Source organism: Silurus aristotelis (assembly GCF_946808225.1).
Source record: "Silurus aristotelis genome assembly, chromosome: 5".
NCBI lineage: Eukaryota > Metazoa > Chordata > Actinopteri > Siluriformes > Siluridae > Silurus > Silurus aristotelis.
In genome coordinates this window covers 21,154,094-21,176,740 of record NC_139578.1, presented here as the reverse complement: position 1 = coordinate 21,176,740, position 22,647 = coordinate 21,154,094, and the positions used below count along the sequence as shown (strand labels likewise).

Here is a 22,647-nt window from a genome sequence, read left to right as displayed (position 1 = left end):
GAGATGACGAAAAGACTGGTTTTAAGACAAACAGATATTTCTTAGAATAGAAGGTGCTCAATGGTTCTGAAAAATCTTTTTTATTACCGTCATATAATATCAACAGCACAGCTGTTTTCTGACTTTCTCCCACACATACACATTACAGATGATTAGTAAATTGCTACATTTAGAATCTCAATGGAAAACAAATATAGATGTGGGCATTGATTGTCTGCGTAGCCGATCATCTTTGACCACCTATGGTGAAATTGGCATTGTAGGACAACGGCAGATGTCCTCGTCTGGCAGTTTAGATTTCTATTATGAAAGGCTTTGAAGCCTCGATTATACTAGTCACAGACTCAGTATGATTCCTTAAGAAGGAGAAACTCGTAAAATTTGTGCAAAATTGACAGAAGACCGCGTGAGTAACCCACATGCACAAAATGTGTTTGAGAGAACACAATTCAATCCTGCAAAATTTGTAGTTTCATTGTTCTTCCTTTGTCACCGATAATCCGTCACAGCGCATTGTCTAGGATGCCATTTGTCTATGACACTAACCTACACATTTTTTTCCGGTTTTCTATTTACTGTAGTAATCCCAGATATTACGGCGGCCCGAGAACAGACACCAGAGCGTGTGTGATCATTCAGAAACTCCAGGAATCTGTTTCTACAGTCACCGAAGCACAGTTTTGGACTCTTTATAAAAAAAAACAAAAAAAACAAAACAAAAAAAAGGCCATGTAGGCACATTCGAATCAAATATCTCCCAAGTTGTCGTAAATGATGTCTGGAGGCTGCATGCTTGAGTGCCATGCTGTGGCTGAAGGCTTATGCTTATGCTTATACACTTTACTATAAATCTCAGCAGGATTCTCTACTTTGTCTCCACCAGTTCCTCCATTTCCAAACCCTTCTCCATGATAACAGATACTGCTGCTATTGTTGTTGTTGTTCAGGTTAGCTCCTGTTTTACCTTTAGGAATTATAGGTAGTTCTTTCCTAGGAAGTGCTCCCTTCCCTGGTTTGGGTGCTGTTACAGGCTTGGGACCTTTAGGCTTGGCCATAGCTGGTGGTAGAGTTATCTTACCAAAATGACTGCCACCATAGTCATCTCTAATTTGATTATAAGTCAATTCATGACCCTGAGGTTCTTCAACTCCTCTGGATTTCCAGGACTGGTTTTCCAGACGTGCCTCATCATACAGAGTGGAGATTGGCTGGGTTACTGGAGGACCTGCTCTTCCTTCAGGTTCATCGTAGATATGCTCTGCTCGGGTTACTTCAGCAGGACGTCTGTTACGTGGTTCGAGTCCCATCGCTGCTGTTCTTGGGGTCAGGTCAAGAGTCACACGGTCATAAAAATCTGTATAAAAAGGTTCCGACTTGCTGCCTCCACCCTCCTCACCAAGTGGACGATGCCATGGGTTGTGCATTGCTGTCGATTTAATGCTGTCTACTGGGTCAGAATAAAGGCATTCTCCCAAAGGAGCGGGGAGACGTACTGAGTCAGCAGGTTCAGAGTACAGATTCACTTGATCATCAAGTGCACTTTTTGGCCCACAAGGTATCGTGCTTGGAACAGGAGCTGGAGGCTCTGGTAAGGTGCGACCCTTAACATTTTTATTTTCTCCCTCCCTTCGGCTAATGACTCCATCAGCAGATCCAGGTTTACTGCCACCAGAGTCTCCATCTGCCTCTCGGCTGATTCCCTCAGTTATTGCAGCCCGGATCTGTAGGAGAGCAGGACTATCCCCGTCAAAGGAGTTCTGTTGGCATTCCTCAGCCTGAGCCTTCTGTTCCCGAATGGCGGACTCCACAATCTGGAAGATCTCGTTCCCCTGCTTTGTCTCGAAGGTGAAGTTGCCTGGGCCGGATTCACAACGGCGTCCGGCCTCAAATGAGAACATAACCTGCACCAAACATCAGAAATAATAATTGTCAACCAAGGTACCTGAACACTTTCAATTTAAGGTTAATTAAGGTTAGTTAAGGATAATAGTAAATAGCCATCCAGGAAATATTTTAATACTACAGATGTTTTGGTGCAGCACTGAACCGGTAAACAAACTTTTTTAAATGAAAATGCTTTTATATGAATTGTAATCTGCTATAACTGCCTGCACGTTAATTTAGATCCATCGTAGATACCTTCCGCTTGATTCCAGTCACCTCTAGACCTCCCCCTGCCTACACTTAAGGGAGAAAGGAAGGCTAGTTTCCTGTATCAAATTAGTTTCTGTGACAGGAAGCAGAGATGGAAACAACCATGGCCTCAAGTTCCTGCTTTGGTAAGAGAGTAGCTGTCACCAAAAATATAGGCTGAGTGCAACCACAAAGTATTTTGGGAGTACGCCATTTGTTTTTTTTTGCACGTGTTAATGAGTACGGCCATTGGGAAAGGGTTTGTGACCAAAAAAAAACCCCTTGTGTACATAAATCAATAGAATTTCCCAAAATGTAGAGCAATTTCATTTCCTTTCATATCATGTTAAAGATGATGAACCTTACCCGGTCTCTGCCATAGCGACGCAGCAGTTTGTAGGGCCACACCAACAACTTCTTCTTCAACTTAGGCTCCTTCAATATCAGGCTCTCTGAATCTGCTTTAAGGAAGTAATTACCAAGTAGGCCACAACGTTCAGATGCTTCGGTTCTTTGGACACTCACCCAGAATTCATTGACTGCAAGGAACAACAGATACAATATGTTTGTTCAGATCTGCTTAACTGTGCTTGCACATGTGGAAAGCTTAAACCACTGCAGCTGTAGTTCCAAGTTTGTTTTATTTAAAGTGCCCAAAATCCATAAATGTAAAATATATCATTATTTTTGTCTATAAATTATTCACACAGAGAAAATAAAGTATGATCGTACACAGTATCCCATATATAAAAGTAGAGGATAAATTTGGGGCAACAATTAGTGCTTTGTCTAATGCACTGTGATGTACAAATCACAACTTGGTAGTCTTGGGTAGGGGTGGCATATGAGGTGGTATTAAAACGTTTCGAGACTAGCTCTGTTTACAAGAAAGTACTTCATATATATCTACATTCACATGCTGTCACCTTCAGAATAGTCCCCTTGCACAGCAATACGGCGCTCCCAGAGTTCCTGCCAATTCTGGAATGAGCCAAATCGGGCGAGTAGGGTGGGTGCGGAGGTGAGATCGTGTTGTTTCCGACCAGAAACTCGTGTGTGAGGAGAGCTCAGTGACGGGGTGCGCAATTCTCAGAATAGCAGACGTGGTAATGCACGTGGTAAGAATAGCACCAGTTGCAAAAGACTTTTCATTGACACCGTCTTTCGGCACACTGACTTATGAAGGTCGGTGCTCCCTGTGACTGTGCGTGCAGTCTTGTGCTGCCATCTGTTGATATGTTACAAAACCAGTCTTGAAATCTTTTGATACTACCTCGTAAATATAACCCTGCTTCATTATTTGTGTTCTAATGGGAACAAGAAGTTGAGAAACAGCCAGACTTTTCCAACACTCTCAATCAAGAATTGGCTCACATTGGCATCATTTCAGAACTACAACTTTCTTTTAGGCCATTGGAAAAGTAAGCGTCCATAAAACTGACAGTTGGTGCTTATATGGGGCACAGCGTTACCTCATATACTGAGGATACTTCTAAGCTACAAATGTGATCCCACACACTCAGGCACTAAAGATATGACTTGAGTGTGTCAAGACTGCAGTATCACAAGCCTCTTAATGTCAATGCTCACTCACAGACACACACAGTCCCTTTGAGGAAGTCATAGGTACCTTTCTGAAAAACAGAAGTATTAATGACCTCTATTTCCCTAAAAAAAAACTTCTGTTCAAAGAAACACATAGAGGCCTTTAAAAACATCTATTGATAGTGCACACTGTCTCTTTTCCATTCCAAGGTATGTGTAAAGGTGGGCTGTGCCAAAGGGGGTGAGGCTCTCGGTGCTTCTCTGAGCCTAGAAAGATTTTTTTCTTTAATTCAATCATGACCACCAAGGCACCAATGCAGCCCGCCATTGCAAAAAAAGCGCAGTTAATGACTGTGTGGGTGTGACAGTTCTGGTCACAGTTAGAAAGCTCTCCTCCATACGGTCTAGTGTAAACACATTATAAGCCACGTTTTTCCAGAGCTGTGTGTCTAACATGTGACCAGAGGAAGTGTCATTTGTATGAGGCCCGTTTTGACTTTTCTCCTATACGGTTAAAAACATATTGCAGCCAAAATATACACAATTTTTGTCCTCAGACGTAGTCGATCATGTTCTGTGGCTAAAATCTTAGGATTCTTGAGCCAAACAAAATCTTTTGAGGAAAGTGAGTGATGATTGCTTGACTGTTCCTTTAAAAAGGCCAACAGTAACTGTGTTACCGCCAAAATCAGACAGGAAACGATGTCACAAAGCCCCTTTGTTTGGGATCTTGTGTACCAGAGATGTATATAATACATAGCTCTGTCTCCTAACTGTATTGATGATGACTACAATCCCAAAGCACACCCATCCATTGCAGTATATATTATAGTATAATCTTGTGTCTTTTGTTTTCTCTGATAAACATTTAGCCAAATAAATGTTTCAGAGTAATGGTGAGAGTCATGACAAACGGTTAAATAAAAAATAATAATACAAAAGTCCCTCTACTGGCTAAGTTCAGGTGAGAAAACTGCTGTTATGTAACATCGGGGGGAGGAAAAAAACAAAAAGAAACACACACTGGCTGAACCTCAAACATCTGTGCTGCTGTCCTGGACTTCATAAGAATGATTTGTTCAGTGTTTAAAAATAAATAAATACATTGAGAACCTTAAAACATGTCATTTGTGCTATTTAACTTTCTTACCTTCCTCTCTGGAGTAATAGATCAGGTTCTCGGACATCTTAAGATCCTGTTGTCCATTCGAGTCCATATTACTGAAAGAGCCGCCTCCTCCCTAAAAGACAAAGAAAAAGAAAGTAAGTTCGAGTGTGAATAGGAAACACAGAGATGCTGAGTGTGCAGAGTTGCTCTTCTTATTCCCATAAAACCTCAGATTCCCTATTGCCTTTGGAAATTCCCAGCATGTATCCGGAACAGGCCTAGACATTCGCTGTTCATTCTGTACACAAACACAAACAACCTGAGACGAGGACAACAGAGCGCGGTTTTATATTTAGAAAGATTTCTTTGGTATTCAGTATTCTGCACCTGCTGAAGCTCGAGTGCTTAGATTACAGATCACACATTGGCCTGTGGTGGCCTTTGATTTTGGCCTGAGAAGAGGGGAAAAAACAAGTAGCAGCTTCATATCTCTCATTAGAGGTCACTGAGTAGCTTTATTAGGCGTTGAACTCTACTGCACAATGCACTGGATTGTTCCTTACTGTACTAGAAGTTTCTCTGAACTAGAATTGTGAAAAGAAATATAAATTTGTTAAGCAGATTACAAAGTAAAGTTTAGTTTATTTATCATTACTCTTTAATTTGAATAGAAAACAGTGCTACTGAACACTGCACCCCAGGCCTCCTCTCCTCACCTACATCAGTACTTTACTAACGCCCTTGTGGCTGATGAACACAAATGTTCTAGCAGAACATCTTCCCAGAAGAGTGGAAGGAATTATAAGAGCACATTGGGACTAAATGTGAAGTGCGATTCTCAAAAAGCACATACCGTGCTTATGTCCAGTGTCCAGTGTCCACTTATTATCCAGTGTCACATTAAGAGGCAGTGAAATGACAGTAAATATGACCTTACTAAAGGTCAGGTCATGTTATTGTGGTGATATTAAAAACTTCCTCTTGGGCCATGATGTCTCACCTGAAAGGCAATTTCACACATCTTCTCCACCCACTCGTTGCAAATTTGCTTTTCAGCTGCGAACACATGCGTCTTGTCGTTTGTCTCTACACAGAAGGCGGACATGTTCTCTTTAGGACAGCTTTCAGTGAGGGCAGGAAGGATGCTGATGCACTCTGAAAGGCGGATGATCTTTTTGTCGAGTTTTTTCGTGCTGGGTTTATCAGAGGCGGAACCCGCGCAGTCGTAGAACTCGAGCCGCGCGATGCCGTTCTGACTCGCCGGGTACAGCACGAACCAGTTCTTCTTCCATTTCTGAAAACAGATGAATAAGGGTATAAAATAAGGAGATAAATAGACTACAATTTCTTTGATACAGTTTGGCAATAAGCGAGGGCAATAGGCTTTTGGGAGAATGCCAGGTACGTTTAAGGATCTTGGCACAAGCAAAGACGTACACACTCCAAAAGCGATCACGCTTGAGGAATTACACCACTTAAAGCCGACACAGTCTTTAAAGCCATTGTATGGCTGAAGGAGGAAGTGATTTTTGATGCCCTTGACTAGAAGATCAAACATGGGGTCATGAATATTAAGCTTTTTGTTGGATGCAAGATTATCATGAACTGGAGAGTTGCCTTTCATTCACATTCAACTTAAGCTGGATTTGGATCTTTTCTACACCCTAAATAGCCACTCACTGTTTGCCATCAAGCCCAGACTGACACCTTTTTTTAGCATTTGGCTGACTATGCTGAGGTGACCGCAAAGAAACTTGCTGCTAGTGACTATGCAGACTCGTCCTCCAGCTGCACAAAAGAGTGAAGGAAATAAACAAACTAAAGACAATAGAGTGTGTGTGTGTGTGTGTGTGTGTGTGTGTGTGTGTGTGTGTGTGTGTGTGTGTGTGTGTGTGTGTGTGTGTGTGTGTGTGTGTGTGTGAGAGAGAGAGAGACACAGTGTGTATTTGCATATTACATTCACTCATATCCTCCTACCTCATTCTATACCATTTTTCCTTGTTTGCTCTCCACCCACCACAACCCCCGTCTGCTTTCTAACTTTACTTCCAAAAGTAGTTTCTGAACTATTTTTAGAAAACGATGTTTAATTTACTAAATTGGGTCTAACAGTAAAGGCTTCATTTTCAGTAATGAAGAATACAAAAAAGCATAAATTAAAAATGATCTGAGGAACTTTGGTTAGACACCAACTGTGGACTGTTGTCTAGATCCAGAATGATCCAGGGTCTGAGCAAACACATTAAGCGCTACACAGGGAACAATTTAGTACTAATGCGGTGACGGGCTGCATTCTATGGACCAAAATACCAATTCTAATTATAATGTTACATATGACTTGTACTACAATTAAACTGGTGAAGCAATGATGCCTATTCATAATTATGTATCCAATCAATACATTAATGAAAAGAAAAAAATCATAAATAAATGTATATAATATATATATATACACACACACACAAATTTCCCTATCATGGCAATGCCCCACTTAATATAAACAGCTAAAGAAATGTTTTCTAGAACCTCCCTGTGGTTGGTCATGATGCCCACAGAAACAAATAATAAAAAAAAACTGGTTGGTTTTAAATAGGGGCTGGTGGTATGATGCATTCATGCACTTATTTCAGAGTGCAGGGAAAAATAAATGTGATAATACCCCAGATGATAAATAATTATTGGTAACATATTAATAATAACTGATAACAATACAATAATATATTTTTTATATATTTTAATAAAAAAAAAATTTCACATGAACATGTCTATATATAGGATCTGAAATTTAAATATTTTACTGACTGTACATTGTTTATAATATTTCTTTGTATTATTTTTATTTAATATTATTGTGCCTAGAAACTTTGTGTACCAAAAGAAAAATTCCTTGCGTTCGTGTCATTAAAAAACGTGTCTGGTTCTGATCCTAGTATAAACTGAAAGCTCAGGGCAGATATGCTGGTGTGTTACAGTAGAACACGTGTCATTAGATTTATTGTCAATGTGATCACCAAACAGTTCTGAGGAACAGTGAACTTCATAAACTCAGATTAAATAAAATTTAAAAGTGTACATTACATTATTGCGACATTACACATCAAGTCAAGCCACAGGAGACCGAGTGAAAGACAGTCGTTAGGTCATTCAGGCATCCGGTTGCATTACTACAAGTCGTATTTAACAATCTTCTACTTCCTGCAACTTTATTTCTGCTTAGCAGACACAGTGCTGTGCAGTTTCATGATTCTCTGATCTGACAGTCAGCATTTTAAACATCTTATAGGCTAAACGTAAGAGTAGGAACGGACCTTACCGGCAAATATGTACGAGGGAAAAATGAACTTAGACAGGAAAAGCATGTCTAGTACAGCGTCAAGGGTACAATTAAACACACACACACACTTATTTGGGAGCAACAAATCTGCTTTATTAATTTATAATGTACATGTGCATCTGCCAGTGCAGCAAAAAGGAAATGTGTGGGATCACCCAGCATGCTTCGCTTCCTCCAACACACTGCAGGTGTACAGAAAATCAGCAGATCTCCATCTGCAAAACTCCTTTCCCGAAAGCGCTACAACCAAAAACAATTTCATACTGCGGAGGCTTCAGAATAACACCGTGTCCTTTTTTTTTATGGGGAAATTTGTCATTTATTGAACGTCCGACATGTTTCAATACTCGCCGCGTTTGTCGACAGCAAACCAGCAGCTGATTAATAAGCAGACTAAAAACCTGTTAAAACTATTATCTGAAATGAAAATGTAATTAAAAACAAATCAAGTGAATCGAGAACAAATGCAGCTAACAGTCGATACTTTGTTTGGAAAAAAAAAAGTACGTGTAAAGGAGATACAATCTGTGCAAAAATGAACACAATCACAAAAAACAGTCAAAGCAAACATCCTCTATAGTCTTATCAAACAGGACACATGACTAATCACAGTTCAAGGAACATCTGCAGCCTACAGCAAATGTCATTTATGTTCTAACTCCAGCAGCTTTCGTTCAAATTCGTGGAAATAAAGCAACTGAAATGGAAACCTAAATTTAAAAATGTTACTAATATTATATGTGCATGACTCGGTATGCAAATTCAGTGCTGATGTTGATCTGCCACATACCTTCTATACTGTTTAAAGTTCGGCCTGAGAAAACACCAGACATTTTTTTTTTCACTGTAGTTATCAACGAGTTCGAAATAACAGCATATTAATAATTACTGAAAATATTTATGGGGTTTATTAAAAAAAAAAAAAAAAAATCACAACTGTTGTAATGGTTATTTTCCTTTTAGCAGCTTTTCCATTCTAAATGATTATAGAAGCTATAGTTCATACTTGTGGTCAGGGCTTTGCGGTTTACACTGTGTGCATGTATAGATGTGCACTCGAAGTCAATTGATATCAGGTTTGCAGTGTGTGGGTGAAGTTTTACTGGGTCAAATAGAACAAGTAGTATATATTTTTTTCTTTTTTTTTGTTCGTGATCCTCCAGCTCACAGTGTCTGATCTGTAAAATTGCGTCCTCATGAAGCGTATAATTAATTCTGCTGATCCATGAGTAAAAATGTAGGAACATAATCCAACTATTCGAATATCAGGCTTATCATTTCGATGTGTATTATAATTATAAATGTACTATTATAAATTCCGTATCACTTCGAACTGTTTCGGATTATCAAGGGTTGGATTACAATCAATTCAAGTGACCAAGAAAACAAGCTGAGACAAGATAAGGCTGCATTGTGACACCGCTGTAACCAACTAAAAAAACTGTCCCGGACACACTGAGCCATATCTATGATTCACAAAAACCTACAGACAGACGTCACAATGCGTCTCTCAAGCAGGTCTTTTGAAACGCCTGCACGTCTCCGGATCCGGACACGAATTTCCATAAGGCCCTTTATAACAGACTCCGTTTTCGGGTTCAAATTTATATACGATACATCATTGGTGCCTTTGTGCAAGAAACTGAGCCTGCTTTTTTTCTTTTTTATAAATATATACCATTTACCGTGACAGTTTTTCTCACAATTATCCTGCTGATACAAAAATAACTGCCGTGTCATCATGTTCGAAACGGGTTTTTTCATCGCAACACATTATATTGTTAAATCCCATCCAGTACACCTGTCATTCTTGAAATACCATCTAACTTCCTGCTTTAGCTAATCAAACTGTTATTAAGTGAATTCTAATCACCGAAGGTACGTCACACCTGTCTATCACACCCGAATGCAGTTGTTCCCCAAACTGTTACCATAAATTCGGAAGCAAACGGTTGTATAGGATGTATTTGAAATGTTGTCGCATTACAATTTCCCATCACTAGAACAAAAAGTCCCAACGTTCCAGCATGACAATGTACCTGTGCGGTAAAGTGACCTTTAACACGAAAACACGGTTTGACTTTGGTGTGGAGAAATTCGACCTGGCGTGCATAAAGCGACACTTTTGTGAAGTATTTGAATGCCAACTTCACTACAGGCCTCCTCCATTGCAGCAAACAGATCTCACTGTTAATCTTAGAGAGAGAGAGCTGAATAAACACAAATCCCCACAGAAACACGTCAAACGCTGTGTGTGAATTTTAGGTGTCCACATACTTTTGGAACAAGGTGGAAATATACTGTTGCTGGGGTGAGACATGAAGAAAAGGCAGGGACAATTTATTTATTAATTATTATTATTATCTCACGTAATTGATCATTTAATTTTTGGAAAAAAAAAAAAAAAGCTACTTTTCATGAATAACAAAAGAATATGCACAGTGCATGGATATTTACACAATCAACAGCATAGAGAGAATGATCTACAACCTACTACAACTCCATAGAAAACTGAAACCAGAATTTAAAAATTTAATTCGTCGAAAAATCCAAGAAGTTTAATTCACGGTTCATATATAAAAAATGTTTTACGTTTACATTTTTTTTTTAAGTACGATGTGATTTCAGCACTTTATTTACACCACCAGCTCCATAAAAGGCAACAGTCAGTCCGTGGAATATGTTACACAGGCTGGAACTTATGCAAATAATGCAAGAGAGAGTGACTTCCTCAAATCTGCCTCCCTGTCTTATCAGAAGTGTGTAGTAGTAGTACTGTGATGGACACACACACATATACACACCTTTCCCCTTTAGGCCTTACATTGTCTTATAATGACATAATTGATTATTTGTGTAAAATAACCAGAACCATGCGTCCGATTTGCAGCTACTTTCACATGCAAGAAAATCCAAGATACTCCTCCAAAGATGTGCAGGTCATACAGACATCAGTGTAAATGACACACCTACACATTTTTTTCAACACTCGAAGAAACAAAGGTTTCTCTCAAATTTAACACGGCACGGAGTATTAACTGACTTCTAAACAAATAACCACGTTAAAAACACAACTGCATTACGCATGTAAACTCTCGGGTGTAAGGGCAGATCAGGACTAAAGGCGAAAAGGTGATCATTTCTATTTAAACATGAAGTTTGTTGTTCAATTCAAACAAACAAACAAACAAAAAAAAACCCCGTTAGTAGTTGAAGACGTCTGAAGTGTTAAGGTGGTAGGAAGTGTATAATGACAAGTGAGGGTTGAATATTGTGTTAGCAGCTCTCACCGGAAATGTAATTTTCAATTTTTCAAAAAGCCCCTGTAGAGTATTAGGTGTCTTGTCGTTCTGTCTCTAAGTGTTGCTGCTCTGAGGTTTGTGACTAAAACACGGAGAAGTTATGTTGTTACTCAAGTGGAAAAAAAAAAAACTGCACGTTCTATTCTGGATCACTTTGGTATCAGTTCTTCACCTCAGATCTTTAAATGACGTGTGTGTGTGTGTGTGTGTGTGTGTGTGTGTGTGTGTGTGTGTCTATATATGTATATGTCAGTTTATACTGTATCTGAAGTGAGAAAAACTGTAAAGAGTTATTAAAACACAATCATTTGAACACAAAGCTACACTTCCTCAATAAGTAAAAGTCAGTCACAGAGTATGTCTTGTCTGTCATCCTGTTCTGGGAAGCCACATTCTTAACACATTCATAAGAGAACTGGCTCAAAGGCGACCCTTTGGACTCCTTGTTACACAAAACATGGGAGTCTCAGAAGACATACAACGTTCGTCAAGGCTTTAAAAAGCCGTCTAGCACAAACTTATACGATGTCTGATTTTAAAGGTCAATGTGAAGGTCAAATGTGGAACAGGACCAGACTTCTGCTGTGATATCACCAATAGTTACTCTACACAATGTTTTTTAAAGTATTCGTTACGGGAAACAACAAACACTACAAAGGTTATTTACAAAAGTAATTTTACACAGATTAATATAGATTAGTTCGATGATGAATGCGTGTCTATTCTAACTACAATCACACAACGAGGCAGTTATATTTTGTGTAAAAACTCCAACCAAATCTCCAACCTCAAACTAACTACATGATCTTTATATTAAAGGATGAAACGGAATCCGTAACCCATTTCACACATACCACCTGCGCTTCCTGAGCCACCAAGCACATGTCCTGGTTTACTTCAGTCTTTATTTTCACATGCCATCAATCGACATTTGGAAGAAACACCAGCCATTGCATGACCAAACATGATATTTCCTTTTTTTATTTATATATAAAGGGCAGTAACTGATCTGTTCAAACAGAAGTTAGAACTTGTACTAGACATCAGCATGAGTAGTGCAAAAAAAAAAGATTTCTGAAATTGAAAGATCACGGAAATGTAATCCTACGTATAAACACCAAACTCAAACCAAACCTGCGAATCATTCTAAAAGCTCAGTTTTTATTAGAAATGTTAAATCCCGTCAATATAACAGGCTGTTATTGACTACTCACTTTCACGTAGAATACACTCGAATAAGAACGTATTGGAACATTTTACAAATATTTCGAAATCTGTCATTAAACTAGAAGCTATTAAACAATATGTATAATCATTTATTTAAAAAAAATGGTTTTATTTTCACAAAAAAAAAAATTTATAAGGATCCTGCATCGCTTTACCGGATTGAACTAATAATACTGTTTATAAAGGAATTTTAAAATATTCATATATATATATATATATATATATATATATATATATATATGTATATATATATATATATATCGACTTTATAATTAGACATTTCATTACTGATACGGATTTTTTTATATGATGAAACATTCAACAGCAGCTTGGATAGAACTTCTCTTCCAGAAGGTTATGAACGTGCTCGTTCTAATGCACTATTCTTTCCGTTATAACAGACACTTCATTAACGTGTTAACAGTATTTCCCTTCCAGTGAGGCGTTTCTGTCAAAAGTGGTGTCAAGACACAAAGTTTTCACGGCAGAGGTGTTTGAACGTTAAAACTGATGAGTGACGAGCCTTTCTCTGTCGTGAAGAGACTCTGAACAGGGAGATGAAGTCTATAGGGGGCATGAGTGATTGCAGGAACTTACTTATTCCGCAGACATTCCATGACTACGAACAGATAAAAAGAAGACGTTCTTTAATAAACAGGAAACAGTTCGTATTGGCAAATACCCACAGAATAAGAGGAATAGAACATCAGGATGTGCTTTTATAGTAAAAACGCACAGTATCCGTGCTGTTCTGGGGAAAGAACTTATACTTTAACCTGAGCTTTCTGCAAGTTTATGGTTTATGTAACAAGACTTCTGCTTGTTGTTTGCTTATAATACTTTAATAGTAAAAAAAACATTCAGGAAGGCAAAAACAAAGTTGTCTAAAGCAGTGCAATGGCTTAATGTCTCACTCTTGTGGTTTGGCTTTCTGTCTAAACAAGAAGGTTACACATTTTCCATCACATGCAGAGCAGTAGACGTGTAGGAGACATGTAACCGGGTGCACATGAGCACTTAGAGGCATGTGTCCTTTAGAACTGTAGTATGTCAGGAGTCTGTAAGTTCAACATCTGATAATAGCAGACAGATTCCTCAAAGTGTGCAGGTTTTCTCCTGTGATCGTGACTGTGCTGCTTTTTCATGTGACTGGCTTTTGGCAGAGAAAGAAACCAGTTTCCATGATATCAGTACTGAGTCCCTGAAATGTTTCTGCTGTCAGAAGACAATCTGGAGTATCTGGAGAACGACTTGCAAAACACGTTGCAATTTTTCGAGGACAAAAGTGGTGCACTTTGCTGTGACTGATGTCAAAAGCAACTCTCAGTAAACAGGCGCTTTTTTGTTGTTGTTGTTGTTGTTGTTGTTGTTGTTGTTGTTGTTTTTATCAGTTTCGTCTCAGGAAGAGACCTTTGTTTGAGATTACTGTGGTGTAATCTTAAATAAATTTTAAAAAAGACGTCTTACCTTTCCAAACTTTTGGTGTTGAACATAAAGTTGTCCTTCTTTGATATGAGTGTCCATCTTTGTCCTTCTTCTCTAAAGATAAACAAGACAATCCTCCCCAATCTCTGACTTTTTTTTTCAGAAGGCATCAACTTCCGCTTGCCATAAAAACTCAGCGGTTCGTCACATGCGGGTTTTATTTAAAGTGTTTGTTTCAATCAGCTGTGTTTTGTTGTTGTTGTTGTTGTTTTAATCTTAGCACAGCAGTAAGGAAATGAGTTTAATCTTTTCGACGACAACAAACAAGTGAAGTTCACTTCTCACTTCTCTGTGCGTCTGAAGTGAAGTGAGGAAGCGCTGCTCCGCTCAGTGTACACACATGCTGCATACTCCCATCAACCAACCACGAGTTGCCAGATAGTGAAATGATACCTCTCCTGTTATCGTACTCGTGTTGTATTAAAACTGGATAATAGAGTAGATCGAAATACTATCTATTATAATAGCTTAGCTAACAGATCCTACAAAGTAGATTAGCTAACAAAACATTTGCCTACAGACAATTGCATAGTGAACTGGGTTTATTTAAAACTTTACTGAAACTGAAAGTTTATTTTAATCTGGCAACTATTGCTGTTATAAAAAATCATAAATTGTTCCTGTTAAATCATTTTGTTGTTGATCCCTATTTAATACGCGCATTTGGCATTTTGCTCACTCAACACATCTGGGAACTCCTCAAGATTGTTGGAAAATCATTGCAGGTGACTACCTCGTGAGGTTGACTGAGGGAATGCTGAGAGTGTGCAAAGAATTTGATCAAAACAAAAGATAGCTGCTTTGACGAATGAAAAATATAAAACCAATTCTTGGTTATTTAACACGGTTATGTTTCCATACGTCTTCAATAATGTCTATAATCTCTAAATTAGATGTACTAGTGGTTGATAAACTGCTGATGCATCGTTGTTCCTTTTTAGTACAAGATAAGTGCAAGATAAGAGTGAACTCAAACTTCATATTCGCAGAGTAAGATATATCTTTTGAATACATAATCAGTAACACTGTCAAGTGTTAGATAGCATTTGTGATGTTCATCCTTCATACTGAAAGAGAGTCTGTAATGTGCTGATTCTTCTCTCACACCCACCTAGCCAAATAGCATTCAGACACAGACAGGGTGGGCCAACAAGTGGGTGGTAGGGAACCACCACATCAAGACCACATCAACCACACATCAAGTGATCCTGCAGTATCAACTTTATTCATAAACTGTTTGTAAAATTACAGTGTGCTTCATGGACACTAGTGGAATGGCTTATGTGAGAGAACTAACATATATTCAAATAGAATCCACTTCAAAATAGGACTGTTTCAACTCATTTTAACTTTTTGAATTATTATTTCATTTGAATTGAATCTCTGAACATCAGAAATTTAACAGTTCAATTACTCAAAAATTTCATTAAAAAACTGCAAATATAGTGCAATAAAATGTCTCTTAGGATCATTATGAAGAGACAAAGACATACTGCCATCTAGTGGTCATTTAAAATTGTTTACGTTTATTTATTTATTTATTTTCGTACTATATTCACTTATGATTTCAGTTTGTCCGGTTTCATTGCTGGGTTTATTCCCCAGACATGTTACAGGTCTATGAAAAATATCCAGTACATAGTATTCTATTATATGTATTTTATTTATTGGAAGATAACAGGTGAAGCATTGCCCCGTCGCTGCCTCAGCTGCCTCTCCTGCCTCAGCTGCCTCTCCTGCCTCTGAGAGAGAATGATCAGAATGACTTTAGATAACAGCGTGGTCAAGTTCAATGCAGAGCTCGAGCGTTAATCTGATTGGTGGAAGATGTTCCGGGGGGTTGGGGGTTGGGGGTGGTTCACGTGATGTACACGTGATTGGATTGTCACGGGGACGAAACCGGAAGCGGCAAGATGAGTGCAGTGTATGGTGGCGTTGAAGGGTGAGATTGAAACAATAACAATTGAAATTATGAACATTACAATTTTCGTTAACAGCAAATTAAACTAGACATTAACGGGGCTCTGGTTATTGGTGTGTAGTGCGTTCGGTTTAGGTTTTTTAGAGCTTGTGTCTGTTTCAGGTGTCCTCTGTTTGAGCTACTGAGTCCTATAAGAGTGTTATTAAATAAGTATTAAATGCTGTAACAATGTGGTTTTTACTTTGTCAGAGGAGGAACTCACTCCAAAGCTGTGCTGATATCTGCTGCAGGGGAGATCCTAGCCGAGACTGATGGACCCTGCACTAATCACTGGGTAAGGAAAGAGCCTGAGATCCACCATATTTATATTGTACCTTGTGCCTGCACTTGTTTCATACACATAAGTACAGTTTATAGATGTACAGTTACTACTCACAATGTTTCTGCGTTGTTGGTGGAACAGATATTAATTCAGTTCAGTTTTTTTTAAATATTGGACATTGTCCCGAAGCAGCTTAACAGAGATAAATAGGTTATACAACTCGAATTTATGAGTTTATTGCCTGTAGGTTTATCTTTAATGAGCATGCCAGAGGCGACAGCGACAAGGAAAAACTCCCTGAGATGTTATGAGGAAGAAACCTTAAGAGTAACCAGAGTTTAAAGGAATCCCATCCTCATCTGGGTGGCACAGGATGTTCATTCATTATAGCTTTATTAATGTTGGGTCCTTAAATGCTGATCTGTGGGGTCCTGGGATATTGTAGTAGACTGACAGTCTGTGTAGATTACAGTCTGAATCCATCCTCAAAGTTCTTGAGGTGCTCAGTAGATCTTCAGGTGCTTCATGAGAAATTGCTGTGATCGCTAAATGAAGAGAGCTTAGGGCATCGGCATGAATCGGGTCGATATGGAAAGGAGAAAGGGACATGATTATTTGTCGCTGGTACCTCAGGAGCATGTTTGACTCGACAATAGATAGTCGCTAAACAATTCTCAGCACAGCAGTGTGTCTAATAAAAAACAATAAGCGTACATTGGTTTAGACCCCCACCTACACACACACACACGCACACACACACACGCACACACACAACACCACAGTATATGATACACACATCATGGTAAAAGTTTGTTATAAAAATGAATACAGTCTTTCAATGTCTTCTTCAGCCTGTCTTTATTTTTTCCTACAATTTGTCCACACTGGTCCAATTAGGACCCATTAAGAATGAGTGTTTCAGACATTTCCTTACTAAAGTAATCTATGTACTGTAGTTGGTTGGTGTTGATAAGTGTATCGAGGGCATTAATGAGATGGTCCAGAAGGCAAAGATCAGTGCTGGGCTGGATCCTGGCACGCCCATTCATTCTCTGGTGAGTTTGTAGAACCGTTTCAATGTTCAGCTTGGTAGCATGTACCTAGAACCAAACAAGCTGATTGCTTAGACTGAAGTAATTTTTTCTAATATACTGTAGGGCATGTCGCTGAGTGGTGGAGAGCAGAAGCATGCCATCCAGAAACTGATTGATGAGATGAAGGAAAGATTTCCTAAACTAAGCCAGAGTTATTACATAACCACAGATGCCATCGGTGCCATGGCAACCGCAAGTGACCATGGTATTGTCTTTTACATGTTAGCAATAATGGGGGAAATAAATGAATATTTGTATTTAGGGTTGCAAAATTTTCAAGACTGGAAAGTATCCAAGAGAATTAACAGGAATATATAGGAATTAACTGGGGATTTACAAAATTACAGGTTAGCCTAATTTAAATTAATTAAATGAAATGTAGTTAAAAAGAATTCTTTAAAAAAACAGATTTAATGCAATTTCAGTTGAATTTCTACCCTGCAGACACACACACACACACACACACACACACACACACACACACTCACACTTTCTTTCGGCTTCTCCCATTAGGGGTCGCCACAGCGGATCATCCGTATTCATGATCCGCATGTTTGATTTGGCACGTTTTTATGCTGGATGTCCTTCCTAACGCAACCCTCCCCATTTATCCGGGCTTGGGACCTGCACTAAGAGTGCACTGGCTTGTGCAACCCTAATGGCTGGGGTGGGTTCCCAATTATACAATTATTACAACAATTATATCAAAGTCAAAAATGTCATTAAAAACCCCTCTGTATTAGTTTGCATGCATGCCAGCTTATGACCAAACAAAATGTTTGTTTGTATATAATACAACGGAGGCGGCAAAAGTACACACATCCTTCACTTGAGGTGAAGTACAGATACTCATGTTTTAAAATACTCTGGTAAAAGTTGAAGTACTGACTATACTTTTTTACTCGAGTTAAAGTAAAGAAGTTTGGGCTCTGAGATGTACTTAAGTAAAAATTAGCTGTTACTACTACCTGTTTTAGTGTCACACTGGTAACTGTACCTCACATCATATTAATACAGTGGTCCCCCGGAACTCTTACGCTCTTAGACCCTCGCGAGTTCCGAAAATCTGCAAATTTTGATCGCAGCCCCTATGGTACCTTAGTGAATTCATCTAGACATTACGCCAGTAATTTGATTCCTTTTTGATGTATATTCAACAGGAAAAGTGAAGTACTTGACATAAATGCTTCATCACTTAGAATGAATAATACAATTATGTGTTTTGAAAAAAATTTATGAAATTTGTTAGTGAAAACAATTAAAAATGTTATTTCTAACGTTCCTGAACATTCGGTCCCGCTGTGGATTCCCATAAATTTTATTAAGATAATCCGCAATTTGCTGTTAGTCACAGTAGGTTTCAAAAGAGAACCCGCAAATTTTCCAAACCGCGAATTATCAGGGGTTGACCTTATATTAATACAAAATAATTTAAAATGTGTTGCCTAATAAATGCATCCAGGCTAAACATCCACCATATAGAACACAAGTTAGCTAGACTTCTTGTTAATTTCTGCTTTGCTCATTGTTAGCTTTGTAAACTAGTCTGGGTCTGTGGTGTGTAAGAGCCGGGAAATGATACACTAGTAGTAGGTCGAAAAAGCCAAGCCAATGACAAGAAACAGGTTGATGGACCGAAAACGGTGCGCAACGAGAAGAAGAAATATTCATCACGTCACCAAATAGATTAAAAGGAAATTAACCATCCTCTTTTAAAAAACGTAAAAAGTAGAAAGTACAGATATTTGTGTACAAAATTTATTGAGTGAAAGTAAAACATAATTTTATTTAGAAATAAATAGAGAAAAAGTATTGATGCCAGAAAATCCTACTTAAACAGTAACACAGTATTTGTACTTCATTACTTCCCACTTCTGTAATATAGTTTATATAAACTCCCCAAAATTTCTGATTAATTCTCATAAATTCCTGGTAAACTTTGAACTTGGAATATTTCCAAAATTCCCCCGGAAATTTTCCACACCTTTGCAACCCTACTCGTTGTTAACATTAGCGTTCACAGCAAAATCCACAGAGTTAAATTAACACACAAATGTTTAATTATGTTTAGAACACTAGGTGTTCATTCAGCAGGGATTTGACTGTGTACACATTGAAATTTGTATTGTGTGTATACAGTGGCAAATCAAAGAAATACACAGGTTCTTCTGTCCTGCAGGTGGTATCGTTCTGATCTCAGGAACTGGTTCAAACTGTAAGCTGGTGAACCCTGATGGCACTCAGGTGGGCTGTGGGGGGTGGGGACACATGATGGGGGATGAAGGTTCAGGTAATATACCTCATACCCTTATTTATATTTATGGAATCATTACTGTGCTTATTGGGTTTAATATGTTTACTGAGGTTTTCTGATTCATGTTCTTCAGCATTTTGGATTTCCCATCTTGCTGTGAAAGCAGTATTTGATGCCAAGGATAACCTGGTCACACCTCCACATGATATCACTTATGTCAAAAAAGTAATGGAGGACTACTTCAAGGTTTGTGGTCACTTTGCTTGCTTAATGATGTGTACCTTAAATAGTTGTGCATCTATGTTGCATGATTGATTCCTCTGTATCTACCTGCAGGTGTCCGATTTAATGGGCATGCTCCCCCACCTGTACAGAAACTTCCAGAAATCCTATTTTGCTGGGTTCTGTAGAATACTGGCTGAAGGTACTGTGACTGAAGAAAGAACGATAGCCGTGTGCTCTAAATACGGTGTATAAGCTGCTGTCTGTCTTCACGCCTCAAACCTTTGCGTTATAGGTGCTAATGCAGGTGACGCCTTCTGTCGATACGTGTTTACGCAGGCTGGTAAAGTTCTAGCGCAGCATGTTGTAGCAGTGCTGCCCAACGTGCAGCAGGTTTGGCACACTTGACTGCTTGTCTCAGTACTATACATCGATGTAACACACACTGTGTTTTCCTGTTTTTTTTTGTTTAATCTCTTTGTAATTCATTTTTGCTCAGGAGCTGTTCTTGGGAGATCTTGGCCTGCCCATTCTGTGTGTTGGGTCTGTGTGGTTAAGCTGGGAGCTGATGAAGGATGGTGAGTTTGGTAGTGAACTGATGAGAAAATGAGACCTTTTTGTTTTTTTCCTTTAAGGTAATATTCATCTTCGATAGTCAACACAAAGTCATTTAAATAGATTTGTAGTGATGTCATTTGGCTGACACTTTCATCCAAAGTGACTAAGTTGTATAGGAATTTTAGGAAGTTTTTGGAAGTATAATGAACTGAGCTGCTGAAGGAAATAAGAACCCAATACACATAATAGCCCAATCTTGAAGATACAGGTATTTGAGCTCACAACCTTCCAATCAGTAGCCTAATGTGATAATAGGTTTCACAACCGTTCTCTCAATCATAATTACTATGTGGCTTTGACACACACGTTTTTCACCAAACACAAACCAGCAGATAGGTGGCTATCTTGCAATAATTGCAAAATGTGGAAAGTTATATTAATTATGAAATATGATTTTCAGCTTTTAAGTTCACAATTACAATAGAAGCAAAGGTTCAAAGTTTGCCTTGTTGTATTACTTATAATACAGTACATCTGTTTCAGTGCTCCTGAAATACACAATAGTGGGAAATCATATACGTAAAATTCTGATTTTTTGCATTACATTGCAAATAAGAACAAGAATATTGTATTGTGTTACAGAGTGGTTCTTAAATCAATAATATGTATCATACAATTCTATACACTATTCCTGCAAGTAATATTTTCTGTACCGGATTCTAGTATTTATTTATTTTTTTAGATTAAATTTTTTGTTGTTGTTTTTAAAACACCGCATCTGCGTCAGCTCTGTGAAACCACACCCAGCTAAACATGACCCTATGGTGAGCCTGTGGTTGCTTTTTCTTACAGGTTTCACGCTGGTCCTCTCTCAGGCCAAACTGTCTGGTTACAGTCATTTCCACAAGTATAGCCTTCTTACTCTACGCCAGTCGTCTGCTGTGGGTGGTGCCAAGCTTGGAGCCCAGAATGCAGGTGACACCTTGCCCTTGGACTACTCCACTAGTGCCACTGTCTTCTTCAGCCACTCGTTCACTGAGCAGTGATCAAAAATAATAAGAACCAATCAAGCTGCAACTGCACTGAACTGCACCCTGGTATGGAAGGGAGGAAGAGAGGGAGGGAGAGAGAGGGAGAGAGGGGGGGGGGGACCTATTGCTGTTGAGTACAATCAGAAAAATACCATGACTAACAGACATTCCTTAGTAGTATTCCTATTATCCTGTGTATCACTGTTTACAGTGGCTCCTTAAAAGTAATATGATCGTTAACCCAGTAGGAGATGTGACTGGGAGTCGAGAGTGTATTATTCTTTACATTGAAATTAGGGTTATTAAATGCAAAAAAAGCTGCAATTTGGTTCATATTTTATCGTAATTCCTCTACGTATTTTGAATATAAAAATCAATGGTGATCTGAGATTAGTATCTGCACTAATTGTGAAAATGAAAAATACAAATTTGTAAATTTTTATACAGTAAATATCGCAACAGTGTAATCCATAAGACCCGATTAAAAATCATGATTACAACGCAACATGGTATCTTCATGTCTAGCTTTACCTGTGTAGTAGAAATGAATATTTCATCAGAAAGATTAGACAGCGTACATATGGAAATGCTTTTGACTGACAGGAGTGGAACCAGATGTGGTCTGCTGTGTGGAACTGGGTTTGGTGCATGCTTTCTGAGATTACTTTCTACAAGCCCTGGTACGTAGAGCGATCGCTAAATTTTAGCCTTCAGCTCAAACCAGTCTAACCATTCATCTTAGGCCTTATCAGCGTAATCGTTCGCCTCTGATCTTATCAACGTTGGCATTTCTCTGCTTCACTGCTATTAACTGGAGTATCTGTACCGTCATGTGTACATTTTACAGACTTGGTATTGCATTGCACTGCTGTCACACAATTTCCTGACTAGGAAAACTACATTTAAATAAGGCAGACAGAAACTGTAGATTAAATACACCTCAATCTGGCATTCTGATTAAATCCACTACAAATTTTACCCTAAATTTCACAATAAAGTTTTCGCTTTCCTTTGCTGCTTTATAATGTTTTAATGACAACCATGTACCTATTCTCTTTGGTGGTCATTTTGAAAAAGTCTTCAGCTAGAAGAGAGATCAGAATCCTTCATT

The 22,647-nt window shown here is 38.5% G+C and overlaps 2 protein-coding genes across 2 annotated transcripts; one reads left to right on the top strand and one right to left on the bottom strand.

Moving 5' to 3' along the window:
* Window positions 1–64: 64 nt before the first annotated feature.
* Window positions 65–14,496, bottom strand: dok1b (docking protein 1b). The gene is made up of 5 exons (XM_083541205.1): window positions 14,117–14,496; window positions 5,787–6,080; window positions 4,829–4,919; window positions 2,500–2,672; window positions 65–1,901 (listed from the first exon to the last, which is right to left on the bottom strand). Exons 1-5 carry the CDS (start codon window positions 14,171–14,173, stop codon window positions 747–749), a joined length of 1,770 nt encoding a protein of 589 aa, XP_083397331.1. The 5' UTR covers window positions 14,174–14,496; the 3' UTR covers window positions 65–746.
* A 1,478-nt stretch (window positions 14,497–15,974) lies between these two features.
* nagk (N-acetylglucosamine kinase) lies at window positions 15,975–22,041 on the top strand. The gene is made up of 10 exons (XM_083541116.1): window positions 15,975–16,076; window positions 16,305–16,389; window positions 17,334–17,432; window positions 17,535–17,676; window positions 19,651–19,761; window positions 19,859–19,971; window positions 20,062–20,149; window positions 20,243–20,340; window positions 20,447–20,525; window positions 21,358–22,041. Exons 1-10 carry the CDS (start codon window positions 16,048–16,050, stop codon window positions 21,549–21,551), a joined length of 1,038 nt encoding a protein of 345 aa, XP_083397242.1. The 5' UTR covers window positions 15,975–16,047; the 3' UTR covers window positions 21,552–22,041.
* Window positions 22,042–22,647: the final 606 nt, after the last annotated feature.